Below are 16553 nucleotides of genomic sequence, written 5' to 3'. Positions count from 1 at the left end.
TACAAAGTTACAATGAAGTTAGATTTTAATGTTTTAGAAATTGATAACTTTAACAGCATAAATTGTAGTTAAGATGCCAGTCTTACTCCTGAAAAACATCTTATTTCTGAAGTGGTTTGGTTTACATACTGGCAGCACGTTAAGTTAAACCTTCTGCTGTGTTTGGCTGAAGATATTGTTTAATTTAGTCAGTGCTGTTCTGGTTTTTGCAAACCAATGAGTTAAAAGAAGCAAAACCAAAAATCCAAACCCGAAACTTGTGTACAGAGGGAATAATTGGCTGATCACCAGGTGATGATTTCTCATTGCAGGTGTATTATTCTGTTAACATTTGCTGTTCCTTCTTTCAAAAGATTATGGAAAATGCTGAGATCAACAACATCATCAAAATCGTCGGCCTCCAGTACAAGAAGAGCTATGACGATGCAGAGTCCCTGAGGAGTCTGCGCTACGGCAAAATAATGATCATGACAGATCAGGTGACCTGCTTTACCGACTCTTTCACAGCTTCGCCATCTCTGGCCGTGATAAAAACTGTATTTTAACTCTTTGTTACTACTTCCAGGATCAAGACGGCTCCCACATCAAAGGTCTACTCATCAACTTCTTCCACCACAACTGGCCATCCCTCCTGAAACACACATTCCTGGAGGAGTTCATTACGCCCATTGTCAAAGTAAGAGAGAGATTCACACTCATACAAACTGTCATCACCATCTCATTGAACCTGACTGCAAGAAGCAGTATGTTGGCATGTTCATGAGTATTACCTTCATGCTGTGTGGAGATGATTTAGTGCAGCAAAAACCTCTGATGTGCAATAAGTTGTTTACAGTGAACGCTGAAACTTAAATTGCTCTTTAAACACAGATTAATTCCATGATATATTTGTTTAAGTGCATTTAAAGACGACCTCTGATGTGCACTTTTTCTCTGCAGGTGAACAAGAACAAGCAGGAGCTGGCCTTTTACAGCATTCCAGAGTTTGATGAGTGGAAGAAACAGACAGAGAATTATAAAACCTGGCATGTAAAGTACTACAAAGGTTTGCAAATCAAGTATTCAACCAAATCAGTTTCACTAAATTGGAGCTGCTTGAACTCATGGGTCCTTTAACTTTAAAGTTTGTAAAGGAGTTTGATGGGAATTTTAAATCTTGTGTTCCAGGTTTGGGAACAAGTACAAGCAAAGAAGCAAAGGAATACTTTGCCGAAATGGAGAGACATCGCATCTCCTTCAGATACAGCGGAGCAGAGGATGACGCTGCCATTACTCTGGTGAGAAACAAACCTTGAAGATACTGTTCTGTCAAATTTCCTCACATGATCCCTAGCCTTACACAAGAGGAGAGTCCCTCACTCTCAGCTGATCACTTTTTATTCACAAACAATTGCTGCACTTGTGAAACGTGACGTGTTGTGTTTGACAAGATTCAATTTTGCATTATCATTTCCTTGAAAGTGAGATTGTTAATAAATACTTGACTGGATTCCTTTGAAAAGTTAAGAGGTCCGCTCTAACTCCAGAAGACAAAATGTATAGATATGTGAAAGATTTTTTAGGAGTATGTTTTTTAACCTCATTTGTTTGTGGTTTTTCTGCTTCAGGCCTTCAGCAAGAAGAAGGCAGACGACAGGAAGGAGTGGCTGACCAACTTCATGGAGGACAGACGCCAGAGGAGGATGCATGGCCTGCCAGAGGTTTGTGGTTTTGGTCAATGATGTGTGAAGAAGATGAGTGTGTGTGTGCATGACAATCCCAATGAGGAGATTTTTCTATGTTCGTTTGTTTAAAACTGCCCCCAAACATTTCAGATTATCTAACAGTTAAAGAAAAACTTTTCTGGAACAAATCTGATTAAACAAAGAATGTAATTTCATACTAGTTTCAACTCTGCTCTTTTAGCAATACCTGTACGGGACCCAGGCTCGACACCTCTCCTACAACGATTTCATCAACAAAGAGCTGATTCTGTTCTCCAACTCTGACAACGAGAGATCCATCCCCTCCCTGGTTGACGGTTTGTACAATAAAAATTATAGATTACCTTTATTCAAAGAATACTTTGTAAATGCTACATAACAAAGAGCTCAACTGAAGAACTCACATTAAACATAATGGTTAATAAATTATGGTTTTAAAAGAGAACTGGAACAAAGGAATAAAATGATCTCATGGAAAAAAAATCTGACATTAAATAAAAATTTAGATCAGCTTAGAAAAGTCTCTGATAAAGTTCATTTTCAGAAAGCTCTGAATTCAACTCTGACTCAGCAGACATCATTTCCTCGGGCAGATGGTCTGCCTTTGCGTCGCCCCTTTGATTTCAGCAAGGTTTGTGGAGCAGATGAAAGAGATGGTATGAAGAGGTCAGAGATAGAGAGAGAAGAAGTAAAGAGATTTTATAACTGATAAAAACAAACTTTAAAAAGGCTTTTGGGGTTTTACAAAAGCAATAAGCTGGTAGCATCTTAGAGGCCAAAAACAAAAGGTCCAAATCAGTTTGAGCAATTTGACATTTGTAAGACGTGTGTCATCACAGCTGTTGTGTTTGTTGTCTCTAGGTCTGAAGCCAGGACAGAGGAAGGTGTTATTCACCTGCATGAAGAGGAATGACAAGCGGGAAGTGAAGGTAGCACAGCTTGCCGGCTCAGTGGCAGAGATGTCTGCATACCATCATGGAGAGGTAAAAACTTGTCGTTTAATTTCTGTTGCACAACAGTGGGAGGATTGATTTTAGCAGACTAGTTAGAGAGACATGGGACAGACAGTAATTCTCTGTTTATTAATTCTTTTCATCTGAATCTGATTGTTTTTCTTCTCCTTGCAGCAAGCTCTCATGATGACCATTGTGAACTTGGCCCAGAACTTTGTGGGCAGCAACAACGTGAACATCCTGCAGCCACTGGGTCAGTTTGGTACTCGCATCAATGGTGGAAAAGATGCTGCCAGCCCTCGTTACATCTTCACCATGCTCAGGTAACACACAGCTGAAATAAACAGAAGTAGCCAAACTGTCTGAACAGAAACATACTTAAAAGCATCCTCCTAAGATCTTTTCCATGTCTATGTCACAAGAATTAAATGAAGGTGTAAGTTTGTAATATTTGTCTCATTTCTCACAGTCCTCTTGCAAAGCTGCTGTTCCCAGCTGTGGATTCAAACCTGCTGAAGTTTCTGTACGATGATAACCAGAAGGTGGAGCCTGAGTGGTATATTCCCATCATTCCCATGGTGCTGGTAAACGGAGCTGAGGGCATCGGGACAGGCTGGGCGTGTAAGATCCCCAACTACGACCCACGAGAGATCGTCAACAACATCAACCGCCTGCTCAACCACCAGGAGCCCCTGCCAATGGTAAAAAGTTAGAGGGCTCAAAATGAAGCTTTCTCCTGTGTTTGTTCACCTTCATCAACACTCTAGTTTTTGTTTTTGTTTGTATAAAACAGATCAGATTCTTTTGTCCAAACTCCTCACTGCAGTTCCTCCCTAAAAGCCTTTAAGAGTTGTCCTGGTTGATGTTAAACTGGAGAGTGATAAAGCACAGGTTGAAACACAGGTTAGGCTGTTTGTGATAATGTTCATTCCAACCCACATGCAGCAGTTATTTTGCAGTGGTCTGTTCAAACTTGAGAGTCTATCAATAAAATGAAGAGTGAGTTTATGTCAGCTCTGCTTGGTGTGGTTGGAGTTGGTAGGTGAGCACTGGCAGGACATAACCAGGATTCACTAATGTTACATGTTACAGACAAGTCTCAGAGCTCCTAAAACTGACTTCACAAAGTTTGATTGTTGTCAAACAATAGCTCTGCGTAACTATAAAAAAATACATGAACATGTCGCTTTGAACCCTGGGAAAAGTTTTCTTGAACAAAGAAAAGTTAAGTAGAAGCTCTCCATTCATTTGATTCCAGTGTGCGTGATTTGACCGTGATCCTTTGTCAGGCCTGTAAGTACAAGCAGAGGAGACTTCCAGAGATGATGGAGATTAATCTGCAGCTTTTCGGATTCAGCCTTGGCGTCAATAAATTGGTGATAGCTGATGGTTTTGTAAAGACATTAAAAAAATCTGCTCAGAGGCAACTTGTAGCCCACGTTAAGAGATTTTAGATCGTAGTGCCTAAAAACTGATGAGTTAAACCAGAACTGTTTACTCTTTTGTCCTGCCACAGAAAACCTCTTTAGCTTGTAGTTCTACCTTTTCTAAAATCAAACAGCTACAGATAAATCAGCTTTTCATACCCATGGTTTCTTTGAATTTCTTCACAGTTTTACGCTCTGTGTTTTCTCCAACAGCTCCCCAGCTACAAAAACTTCAATGGAGTGATCCATGAACTGGGTCAGAACCAGTACCTGGTTAGTGGAGAGGTGTCAGTCATCGACAGGAACACCATCGAGATCACTGAACTTCCTGTTCGGACATGGACTCAGGTAAAGTTCAGCTTCTGTTGTCTTTGATGAAAGCACTTTGTGATCAGCAGACTTATTAAAAGGTTCATGTTTCTCCTTCTCTGTGTGCAGTCCTACAAGGAGTCTGTGCTGGAGCCCATGTTGCAGGGCACAGACAAAACACCAGCCCTGATCTCTGATTATAAGGAGTATCACACAGACGCCACTGTCAAGTTTGTGGTTCGCATGACTGAAGAGAAACTGGCTCAAGCTGAAGCTGTTGGTCTCCACAAAGTTTTCAAGCTGCAGTCCAGCCTGACCTGCAACTCCATGGTAAACAATGATTACATCCCACAGTGAAATATAGATACTGGAGCATGTTTTCAGGCTGAGTGTATCTTAAAATCCATTTCAGAAAGATCAGACCCTGGACAGATCCAGAAAATAGTTTTGGAATCTAAACTGTTAAAGACAGATTTCTTTTAGCTTTCAAGAGTAAAAATACAAACCTTAAATGAAAAATTATGGAGGAAAGACCCTCTGTTACTGAGATAAATAATTTTATGTAAACAGCTGGAAATTTCTCTCTCAAAGCTACCAGATTGTTTTCTTTTTTAATTATTGGCTTGGGGCAGCAGTAGACCAGGAGTCTGGGGCAATTTAAGTTACAAATGTTGCTTCTTTACAAAACTTAGCAGCAGGTAACTTTGTTTCACCATTTCATCAAAACTATTGTTACATTTTAAAATTTTAGCGCTCAAAGTGTCTCAATTTTTTTTTAACTTTATCTGATGAGGTCTTTGATTCAAGATTGGCTCTCTGATTCAGACGTCCAGTACAAATTAAATAAAGCGGTCATAAATGAGGTAACTAGACTTTACTGTTGAGTATTATGTTTGCACTGACAAACTATGAGCAGAAGAGCAAGAGAAGACTATAAAGAAATATAAAGTTCATAAATTTGATTTGAAGTTGAAAAATTAAGGGAATCAAAGGTTTGTGAGAGAAAACAAAAAGACTATGAGGTAATGCATAAATAAATTTTTGAAAATGGTATAAAAAGTGTTTTTAATGTGCTTTGGTTTTGTATGAGGAAAAAACTAACCACCTTTAAAATTTCACTGGTTTCTCTCTAACACATTTTGACCCTGCTCTCCTCAGGTGCTGTTTGACCACATGGGTTGCCTGAAGAGGTACGATTCAGTCCAGGACATCCTCAGAGAGTTCTTCGAGCTGCGCCTGCATTACTACAAACTGAGGAAGGACTGGATGCTGGGCAGCCTGGGAGCTGAGGCCTCCAAACTGTCCAACCAGGCTCGCTTTGTCCTGGAGAAGATTGAAGGAAAAATTACAATCGGTCAGAACAACAAACATTAAACCTCTGTGTGATTCACTGAGTGGGGTTTTCTTAAGTTAATCATGCTTCTTTGTGTTCATAGAGAACAAATCTAAGCGTGAGCTGATCCGCATGCTGGTCCAGAAGGGTTACGAGTCTGACCCAGTGGCTGCCTGGTCCAAAGCTCAGGAAAAGGTACAATGACAAGAGTTTATGTAAAAAGAAACATCCTAGTCATAGATATGATGCTTTAACCATTACAGAACACAAGAGGGAGCTGTTTCTGCACTACACACCAGAGTAGCTCAGTATATACACATTTATCACTGCAGAAAGTACAACCTGAGCTGCTGTCTGTTCTCAGACAAAATTTACTTTTTATCTTTGACAGGCTTTGGAGGAGGACGCAGATGATGGAAATGACAGCGACAGCTCAGTGGACTCTGGCTCCTCGTCAGGGCCGAACTTTAACTATATCCTCAACATGCCTCTGTGGTGTCTGACCAAAGAGAAGGTGGACGAGCTGCTCAAACAGAGGGACCTGAAGGTTTGTCTCTTCATTTCTTAAGACACACATTTTAGTGAGGTAAATAAGTCCAGGAAAGTTTTGTGCATCCAACAATCACCACACAAACATTATGTTGAACATCCAGGCTTCTAAATTTTCAACTAGCATAATTTAACAAACGTTCTCTCATGTCAAGTTTCTTGAAAATGAGTAATGTCTTAACACAAAAAACTAAACTGGTCAATTTTTGTTGTTACCCCATTATTGAAGCAGTCGCATTTATTAATCACCAAACTCCAGCTCTTTACTCAGCTGAATTAAATCCAGGACCATGTTTCTGATTTGTTGTGTTAATTTTTGAGTTGATGTGTGTTTATTAATGAGTGGATGTGTGTCGATGCAGAAAGGAGAGCTTCAGGACCTCCAGAGAAAAAGTTCAGAGGATCTTTGGAAGGAGGATCTGGCTGTGTTCATTGAAGAGCTGGATGTAAGCTTTTCTTTTTCTTTATTTACTTTTTAAGGGGATCAGTTAACCCTTCCTCACCTTATTCATCATCTCATCTCAAAAAACAACTCCACCAACGATGTAATCTTTCTGCTCTCTTCTCTTGTATTCGTTTAACGCTGTTCCAGTTGTTTCTATGTTTATACTCAAACTGATCGCATGGATCATTTTTAAAAGAATCCTGTGATGTTTTGGCAAATACATTAAAGTGGTGCTGATCCTGATAAAGAGTCAAGAGGTAGTCTAGAAGTTAAACATGAAGCAACAAACAGGAAGTAAACAGATGAAGTCAAAGTCCAAAGGGAGAAAATCCCCCTGCAAGCACCCTCAAAGCTAACGCGGTAACACAGCCGTAAGTAACTTGGAGTTCAGCAAAAGTGAGGGAATGGCAGTGATGCCCCTTTAAGATTCTTAAAAATATTGTGAAAATTTCATATTCACATACAGTTCTGTGTGTGTCCCTCACAGTAAAAAAAGCAGAGTTTAAGAGGACTGTTCTTGCCTTCTTATCTTTGCTACCTGTAAACAGATGCACTCACAGTATTAATCAAAGGAAAGGAGGGAAAAGAACAGATGGGTGAGCAGAAAAGGATGAAGCAGCATCATCCCATCCTGCACTGGTCACATGATGCCAAACTTCCCCTCTCCTTCCAGTTTTTTTTGGGGCTGAATCACGTCTTTTCTGTTTCTTACTGGTTTATATAAGTCAGTAAAGTGTCCCTGAAAGTTTGACATTGATGGTGATTCTTTAGCACTTCTTTTTTAGTGATGTCTTTATAACTCAAAGAGTGATCTAATTTGTCTTTGTTGATAGAAACTGGAGGCCTTGGAGCGAGAGGAGAAGAGTATAGGAAAGGCCATCAAACTAGTGAAGGGAAAAGTCGGCAAACCTAAAGTGAAGAAGATGAACCTGGAGGAGACGATGCCCTCACCGTTCGGTCGCAGGATAGAGCCTCCGACTCAGCCCATCAAATCTGATGCAGCCAAGAAGCTGACGAAAAAGAAGAAGGTAAGACCTGAGCCTGTAATGCTAGAACGAGAAGATCCATGCTGGAATATTCTGGATTATTAAAAGTGATATTTCTGTCTCAGAGTGACACAGACACCTCAGTGAAGTTGGAGTTTGATGATGATGGTTTGGGCGCTGAAGGAGGAACAGCTGAGAACTCTGTGGCCAAGCCAAAAACACCTCGTGTCAAGAAGGAGAAGAAAGAGCCTGGTTAGTATCTAAGTGAATAAAATGATTATTGAACCATTTCAAGTTTGAAAAATGAACTGTTCTGTTTGTTCAGAGTAGTGTTTTTTTAATGGATCATATTAGTACTTTTAGGTGGGCTCTTCTTACATATTTTGGATCAAAATCACTGGTTTCAACAAAAAAGGCTTTGAAGCTGTTTCAGCCGATTACTCTCGCCTGTAGCCGTGGAGTGAGCTGCCAATGCAACATTATGACGTCCTTAAACTCCTTAAGTCTGTGAACATTTCACCCTCAGTGCTTTAAAGAGAAGAACTGCCCATAAAGGACCTTGCTTATCATGGAAGTGGGTCAGTAATGAGCGAGTTTTTGAAGAGACGACACGTCAGATGTCTCTCTTTCAAGCATCAACTGACATTTAACTTCACAGTCCAAAGTTGGAGCCACGCTGTGTGATTTTAGCCTCATTTACATTTTCAGTCCCTCACCTTGAAACCATAAAACACTTCATCTTTTTCTCCCTACTTTAGTTTAAAGAGTAGTGTTAAATGTAAAAGAGCTATTGTTGCAGTCTTTGTCTGGTTAGTCATTTGATTGTGTCAATGACTGATAATGAGCTACACTTAAATCAGCAACAAACAACTACTCAAAGTGTGAGTTCTCGAATCCTTCACTGGTGTTCCTGTTCGCTCTAAATGTTTTACTGAGAGTTTCTGTTTCGCTCCGTTTTGGCTCAGGTTGCTTTTTAAAAGTTTGACTGTGTTATTGAAACAAATCACTATCTCCACAAAGCTACCAAACTCTGTTAACATTAAGTGTACCTCTCTTTTAATGTGTACATCATTGATGCTAGAGTACAAAAAGATCTAATTCAAACCTAAAAATTAAAAAAAATATGAGTTTCTAAAAACCACAAAGAACATACAGCAACAGAGGATCACCTGCAAGGTGAGCTTTTGGTTTTTGTCAATGGAATCTGTTAAACTGGAGAAAAAGAAACAAAAGGCTTTTACAGTCAACATGAAGATTTTGCATGTCTGAATTAAACCTGTTGGTGAAAATAAAATTTCTTTTAGTGGGCAAACTTTGGTCGGAAAAATCTCCTTCCCAAAGGTTACAGTAACATTTTGTTTATAATACACAATTTTAATCCATTTTTATCATCTAAAAAGTGATCAGCATCCCTTACACTAGTTTAACTAATGCACCAAAAATAGCTCCAAAAAGATGGTGACCTTTTTGTGGCCACAGCGCCCCCTTTCTGACAGCTTTTCTCTCCCTCTGGTCATGAACATGTCTTTAAAGAAAAAAAATAGCAAAGACTTGAGTAAATGTGTCGCTGTTATACTTGGAAACGCAGGCAGGCACTGGAAATGTTTCACTTGAATTAACCTTATTTGTATACTTGACAGGGATGAAAAGAGACGCCTTCTCGGACTGTGTCTACATGGTTTTCAGCTGCTCAAAACGATAAATAATGCTGGAACAAAGATCAAACCTGTGTCTGTATAAATCTGGATTTAAAAAATACACTTTTTTTTTAGCTCTAACGGGCCGTTTGGGGTCTACCTTAGCTACTGCAAAGTTTAGCACCTGAGTCTTTCAACCAAAAGTTCTTTTCATTAAAAAGGACACAGGTTTGAAATGCTTCGACCCCTCTTTAAAAACCATAAACACAAAATATCTGATGTTTTCCTTTTGCTAACTTTTTGAGACGTTAGTTTGAAGCTTGATACAGACTTTCTGTATGAGAGGATAAATGATTTATCAGCCAGACAGACATTTGTCAACAATCACTGTCCAGAGATGACACAGCGGTCTCTCTGCGAGGAAACTGTGTTGGACTGATTTGAAAGCTTTTATATCCGCAGGCCTCTTTGATGCTTTGCTGTGCAGTGAGGAAACCGTAATCCATTATTGAACAACCCTGAGCTCCTCAGAGTTTAGTGAGAAAACCGACAGTCAACAAACAGTCTGGTAATCTTGTTTACTGTGTTGCAGGAGCTCCCAGAGTCAGAAAAACTCCAACACCTAAAGGTTCGGCTGGAAAGAAGGTGAAGAAGAGAAATCCCTGGTCTGAAGACGAACAGGAATCAGACAGTGACCTGGAAAACAACGAACTGATCATTCCCAGAGAGAAACAGTCCCAGAGGGCATCAGGTAAAGTAACACACACCTAAATCCACATCTTGAAGGGAAACTTTAATGATGATGACATTTTTCACCACCATAAAACCCTCACGTTAACCACAAATACTTCAAATGATTTGCTCAAAAAAACTTCTTTTTGTTTTTTTGTAACAGCTACAGTCTACCCTCTTTAAGAGAGCCCTCATATGTGTATGATCAAACCAAGCAATTGAGTAGGTTGAGGTGTGGTATGGCATTTTTCCACACTTCATGAGTGTTTCTTATTGAGGTGTGTCATAAAACCAGTTGTTGTCAGTCTGGCATGGAGCACTTGAGGTTCAGAACGGATAAGAAAAGATCCACTTTGTTTTCACACAGCTGGTGTTCTCTGCTCCAGGAAAGGAAGAAAAAATAGTCAAATAATACTTTCAGCAACATGTGAAATAGCTGTTTTTAACGCTAATAGATTATCATAATAAAGCCAAGAAAATGAATGAACATGACAGTAAAATTTCCAAAGTCCAAAGAAAACTTTTTCTATTTTCAGCCAAATAGATGTAAGTTAAAGAAGGGGAAGACTTAATACTGCCCCTTTGGTTCCCCTGTAGTAGTTTTACATGAATAACACCCCCCAAAACTCTATTTTTCTCTCATTGGTGTTTTAGAAAACCCTTATTTCAGCCTCTGTCTGAAACACTTTGTTTCAGCTGATGTCTCTTTAAGGCTTCCCTCTCCACAACCCCCCTTCCCTCTGATTGGCTAGCCCTCTTGAGGCTTGTTGAGGGGCAGACCTTGGTGTTTGAGGTCCATTTCAACATGTAATGACCAGTTAGAAGATCCTCATGTGATGACATCATTTCAGAAAGTCTCATGAAGATCTGGTTCCTTCCTTCCTCTTCTTTTCCTCCTCTTTAACTCAGTTCAGAAAAAAAAGCTTTAAATTGATTTGTCCTACACTGCAAAAAACTGAAATCTTATCAAGTGTTTTTGTCTTTTTTTAAGTAAAAATTGTCTTATTATACTCGATATGAGCCACTTTCAACTTATTAATCCAGAAAAATGTCTTGTTTCAAGTTATCAGAGTACAAAAATGAGGTTTGAATCGCTTGTAACCAGTAAAAAAATCTGCCAATGGAACAAGAAAAAATTGCTTGAAAATTTCCTTGAGACTAGAACAATGTCTTGATACAAGTAACTTTTTTCTTGTTCCATTGGCAGATTTTTTTTACTGGTTACGAGCAGTTCAGACCTCATTTTTGTCCTTAAATAACTTTAAACAAGACATTTTTCTGGATTGGAATTTGGCTCATATCGAGTCTAAAAAGGAATTTTCTACTGAAAATAAGACAAAAACACTTGATAAGATTTCAGTTTTTGCAGTGTAAAAGAAATATTCAGGAAGAGATAAACTGTTTCAATGTGGTCCATAGTTCTCAGTAAATTAGTTGCTGAGTGTGTCAGGCTTCGCAGAGTACTGAGTGATATGTTTTGATAAAAATATTCTTCAGTATAATCAAACATCAAGCAAACTCCTCTCTTGTTGTCTTTTTTGCCGCCTGATCATGAGACATTATGAGTGTAGTATTTGATTTTGCATGAAGAAAGGCTCCAGAGAAAGAAGCTCTCATCCTGTCAGGAGTGGGCCTGCATACATTAACTGAGCTCAATCAAGAGCAGCCTGAGTAAATGAAAGAGTTTTAATCAACAAGTCCTTTGAGATTGTAATGTCCTTGTTTTAGCGTGTTAAAACGTCCTTTATGCATCTTTCAGCTTTTCTCTCCTTCTCCGTATGAACACACTCTTTGATAAGCGGCTCCGTCAGCACCAGGCAGCTGGTTACACACTGACTGGTAGCATTTCATTTCAATCCACTTGAAGCAGCCTGGGGCCAAAAATAACTTGTGAACTGTGTCTGCGTTTCCTCAGTCTGGTTATTCTGTCGGCTTCAGGCGTCTGAGGGCGCGGGCTGATGTAACCCAGCCGCAACACTCATAATGATTATACAAGAGAATCCACAGCAATCAGAATAATGTGGTTTGACACAGACTCTGCTCCTCTCTGTCAGCTTCCAAACCAAAATACACGTTCGACTTCTCCGAGGAGGAGGAAGAGGAGGAGGCGGAGGCAGACGAGGAGGAGAACGGTGACGATGATGTGGTTTTCTCCGCGGTGAGGTCGAGTAAAGACGAGTTCTCATCATCCGCGACGAAGGAGCGCTACAACGACCACAATGATGACGACGATGATGATGAAGTCTCCTTTGTATCTTCAAAACAAACGACCAAACAAACGTAAGATTCAAACACTGGTCAGGAGCAGGGCTGCTCGATATTAGAAAAACAACATCATGATATCTTCAGAGATTTAAACTGCTGCATGAAGAAAATGTAGGAAACGAAACCAGACATATACTGTCTTTCAATTTACATACATATACTTGTTATTCAACAATTATACAACATTATTATTCTATTATTTTATTCAAATCTCCTGTTTTTGCGAATAAAACAAACCTTGGTTTCTGTATATTCTGATGTGTCTGCATGGCTAAAACACGCAGCACTGTTGCCTTGAAACTACAGCGATTATTTGGTTTAGCATTCATTAGCATTCACTGGCTTGTGCCAACCAACTGCCTTTAGCATCCAGCAAACATGATCTTTAAAAGCAGCAGCATCAGGTGTGGGTACACGCAGGTGATAGACAGAGGTCTCACCGGGTGAAGCCTGTTGTTATCAAGCGGATAATATCGTGCAGCCCTCATCAGGATCCTGTTCAACGTGTTTAATATGTGTCTGTGTTTGTCAAAGGGGTCATTTCTAAGGTGGTCGAAAGCCCCTCTCACTAACATACTTCTCCTCCTCGTGTCTTTGTGTGCTCTGTGTCTGACATGCTAACAGTGTATCCACAGCACCCTGTTGCATGCTTGTCTTCTGTCTCCTTCTCATTTCGTGTCACCTCTCACCTGTCTGCATTCAAATAAAGGCAAATTTGCCCAAAAAGAACGAGAAAAGAAAACATGAACATAAGTTGTTTCTGCTTCTCTGAAGGTCTACACCTGTAGCTAAAAAGACTGAGTCAACCAGCATCTTCTCGTCCAAGTCAGCCTTCTCTGAAAAGAGCAATGACAGCGGTGAGTATCCAACTATGTAGGCCTCAGTCACACATGTCTACTGTAGTGAAGTGTGGAGTTTGTCTGTTCTGTGTATCATTTTCCCATGTTCATTACAGTTTGCACCTTTGAGGCCTTTTTTTTTTTGGCTGGAAAAATGTTTTGGGTATGTCAGGTCTGCAGTCTGTAAACTTACATTATTTAGAAAGAGACTAGCTGACACTTCAGATGCTCTTTATAGAGTTTTTTCAACAATATTTAAGAGAAAATTAGAAGCTAAACAGTAATCACATTTTTTTGCTATGTTTTCTTTTATTATTTATGCAAAAAAAATGTGCTCCTTTTTCATGCGCCATAGTAATTATCTGAAACATCTATGTAAGAAGATTTTAGGTTGATGATGCCACACAATGAGCAGAATGTGAATAATTCACATTATACATTCAAAGGACGCAGATAAAACCTTTTCTGTGTAATGAATGAACATCCTGGTTAGTTTCAATTTTAATGTTGTTTTTTTTTTGATGAGCTGAGATAAGTCCGTTTTTTCCACTAGCTTTGACACAAACATGGCACAAGTTGTGATTCATCCATATTAACACACTGCTGGTAAACCCATACATGTATACATGTACACACATATAAAAAAGATCTAAAAATAAATGACATTGACTAACATCAAAGAGACACACCAATCACACCAATAAACTCACCTTGACACAAACCTCCTTTACATCACAGTCCTGCTGCAGTGCTGTGTCAGAGCTCTGCTGTCTTTGGTTCCTACATGCTGCACTCACACAGTTTCCCATCAGGTTTCAGTGTTGCACACTTACACACACATATTCAACTGCCCCGATGCTGCACAGCCTCACCACTCTGCCTCTGTTACACCTTACTGATAAGGAGCGCAAATACCCTGCCTTAAACTGACCCTCTAATGTAAGTCCACAAAATCTGTCATCTGAAATAAACAATGTGATGTTAGATGTATTGGTCCATATCAGCATAACAAGTACTTTACAAAGGCAAAACATGAGTAAAACCATTACATTTCATGAGTGAGCAGAGTTTAACTAATTATATGATGTTGAACATTTTTAAATGTGGTGATTTAAGTTTACATAAAAGAATAGTAATATTGCATGAATGCGTAGGATAGGACCAAACAAGGTAAGACCTGACAGGTGAAAAACTAAAGCAGTAAGCTACCACAGCCCTTCATGTACACTTGGTGCATTAAAGCTGTGCTGGCTCAGAAACCTACGAAATCAATCCCTTTATATTGTTTAAAACAAAAGATTGAAAACTAAATGATTCTTCAAACATCAAATCACACGGGCAGCATCTCTCCAAAAATCTCTTCCTGCAGAGTAGGACTAAAGGTGAAGTGTAGTATGTGAAGACAGCATTTGTGAGCTGATCTTCATATCAGGTCTGCAGGGTTGAACTAAAAGCACAGTGACTGATATCTTCGACAAACTGTCAGAAATGCCTTCACGCTCAGAAAGTGAAGCATCTGAACCTCTGTCTGTGCTTCCCTCGCAGATGGGTCCAAGTCAGAGAGCGAGGAGGACCGCGGCATCTTCACCACTTACAGCTCCTTCAGCTTATCGCCAGCAAAGAAAGGTAATGACTCAGAGTGCTCACCAGAGGGAGCGCTGATGCAGAAACACCACAAACACCACTCAGTTTTTAAGGAGTGGAGATACGTTTTAAAAAGAGATCAATGGGTAGTTTGTAAATCTCTATCAAGAGCTGGAAACCAGAAATGAGAGAAGCTTTCAGCATTAAGGTTAATTTCTCTTTTTGTGATCTCTTCACAGTTAAGACACCGTCTGATGCAGCACCCAAACCCAAGAAAACACCAGCACCCAAAGCAAAGAAACCAGACAAATCCATCTGGGACTCAGACTCTGACACCGGGTCCAAGAAGCCAACACCAGCCCTCAAAGGTCCCACATTATTTCCCTACTTTTTCTTATTAGAGTCAATTAACTCAGATTTTATTTCTGGTGGTGAATGTTTTGGTCACTTTTGTTCTCTTTGTGCAGGTAAAGGTCGGGGGAGGAAGAGGAAGGGCTCAGACTCAGAGGAAGATTACAGTCCGATGAAGAAAACTACAAAACCAGCCAGCAAAGTGAGTCTGAAAGTGTTTATCAGAGAAGGTGATGATGTTCCACATGTTTACAACTCATAACATCTTTGTTTGAGACCAGTGATGGGAGAGATGTTAAACAGGACCAGCCACAGCTTGCACATGGTGCAGAGCAGCAACTGTAAAAGTCAAATGTTTTATCAAGCAGAAGTTTCTCTGTGACATTCATTGTGAATAAAGTCATGCAGACATATTTAAGAGCTTGATCTGTTGATAGCAGAAGCCCCGCTGGGTTCAAAGTGGAACCAAACTCTCAGTGGTATCTGACTTTGATTGCCCACTGTGAGAAATATTTGATGTTGATATGAGGCCCATCACGATACACTTTTCCTGTAACATGAGTGGAAGCTCATTGATTATCTCTGTGTTCCTGCTCAGAAACCTCAGAAAGCTCCATCCGACGACGAGGACGACGACAGCAACAGCCTGAGCATGATGAGCTCGATGAACTCTTCGTCCCGCGGCCGAGCCAAGAAGGAGGTGAAATACTTTGTGGAGTCGGACAACGACGAAGACGACGACATGTTTGATTAAATCAACCTTTGATCACCTTCAAACACACTCCTCCTCCTCTTCCCTCTGTGTTCCCACAGACTTTTGTACATTTCCTGTTTCATTTTGTTTTCATTAATGGTGACGTTCAATGATTTCTAATGTGTAGGTGTTTTACACTTTTTATTATACATATACAGGTTTCTTTTTTTAATGCTCATTGAAATGTTCCGTATTTGTCCGAAAGCGGCTTTTAGAAGTTTAGAACGCTGTGCTTTAGCACATTTTAATTGTTAAAATAATATGTAACTTTTTGAACATGAAGTTGAAGTAAACAATGAAATGTCAGTTTTGTTTCAGGCCTTTTTCTTTATGACTGACCTCGTCTGTTTAAAGCTGGTTTCTACTCACAGCATCCTTCAAGTAGAAAGCACTCACACCCTGAAGACACAACCTCACACTTTTAGAGTTAGAACAAATGACTTCATACCAGAGGAAGTAACTCATAACATTTATTCAAGTTACTGAGATTGAGTAGCTCCTTGTGTAATAGTACGTTTTCTTTTAAGTTCTTTTTTTTTTTACACATGATTATTTTTGGTGTGAAGTTTTGTACTTTACTACATTTTGCATTTCACCAGTTACTGCATTAAAAAACTGCAGAAACTCTCCAAGCTGTCTGTGAAAAGTGTGCCTACAGCTGATTGGCTGACATCTACACTGCCTTG

At 39.7% G+C, this 16553-nt stretch overlaps 1 protein-coding gene across 2 annotated transcripts in view; it reads left to right on the top strand.

Annotated features, from left to right (window-relative positions):
• top2b (DNA topoisomerase II beta) overlaps window positions 1-16297 on the top strand; it is a 31220-nt gene extending 14923 nt beyond the window's left edge. Inside the window, exons 13-36 of one of the 2 annotated variants that reach the window (XM_074686670.1) lie at window positions 354-479; window positions 566-676; window positions 940-1045; window positions 1168-1277; window positions 1608-1700; window positions 1906-2020; window positions 2565-2686; window positions 2831-2979; window positions 3126-3357; window positions 4297-4431; window positions 4522-4722; window positions 5551-5746; window positions 5829-5920; window positions 6117-6272; window positions 6637-6720; window positions 7553-7747; window positions 7831-7957; window positions 9935-10093; window positions 12129-12354; window positions 13114-13196; window positions 14724-14804; window positions 15002-15130; window positions 15230-15315; window positions 15712-16297. In XM_074686670.1, coding sequence (XP_074542771.1) covers window positions 354-479; window positions 566-676; window positions 940-1045; window positions 1168-1277; window positions 1608-1700; window positions 1906-2020; window positions 2565-2686; window positions 2831-2979; window positions 3126-3357; window positions 4297-4431; window positions 4522-4722; window positions 5551-5746; window positions 5829-5920; window positions 6117-6272; window positions 6637-6720; window positions 7553-7747; window positions 7831-7957; window positions 9935-10093; window positions 12129-12354; window positions 13114-13196; window positions 14724-14804; window positions 15002-15130; window positions 15230-15315; window positions 15712-15867 — 3270 coding nt within the window. In that variant the 3' untranslated portion in view covers window positions 15868-16297. The remainder of the gene's footprint in view (window positions 1-353; window positions 480-565; window positions 677-939; window positions 1046-1167; window positions 1278-1607; window positions 1701-1905; window positions 2021-2564; window positions 2687-2830; window positions 2980-3125; window positions 3358-4296; window positions 4432-4521; window positions 4723-5550; window positions 5747-5828; window positions 5921-6116; window positions 6273-6636; window positions 6721-7552; window positions 7748-7830; window positions 7958-9934; window positions 10094-12128; window positions 12355-13113; window positions 13197-14723; window positions 14805-15001; window positions 15131-15229; window positions 15316-15711) is intronic. The other variant, XM_074686671.1, reaches the window with a different exon arrangement.
• The last annotated feature ends 256 nt before the right edge of the window (window positions 16298-16553 follow it).

This window comes from Halichoeres trimaculatus, unplaced genomic scaffold (assembly GCF_033239565.1).
Source record: "Halichoeres trimaculatus isolate MK-OKI-2021-1 unplaced genomic scaffold, fHalTri1.1 fHalTri1_scaffold_14, whole genome shotgun sequence".
NCBI classification, from domain to species: Eukaryota; Metazoa; Chordata; class Actinopteri; order Labriformes; family Labridae; genus Halichoeres; species Halichoeres trimaculatus.
This window is presented reverse-complemented; position numbering and strand designations above follow the sequence as displayed.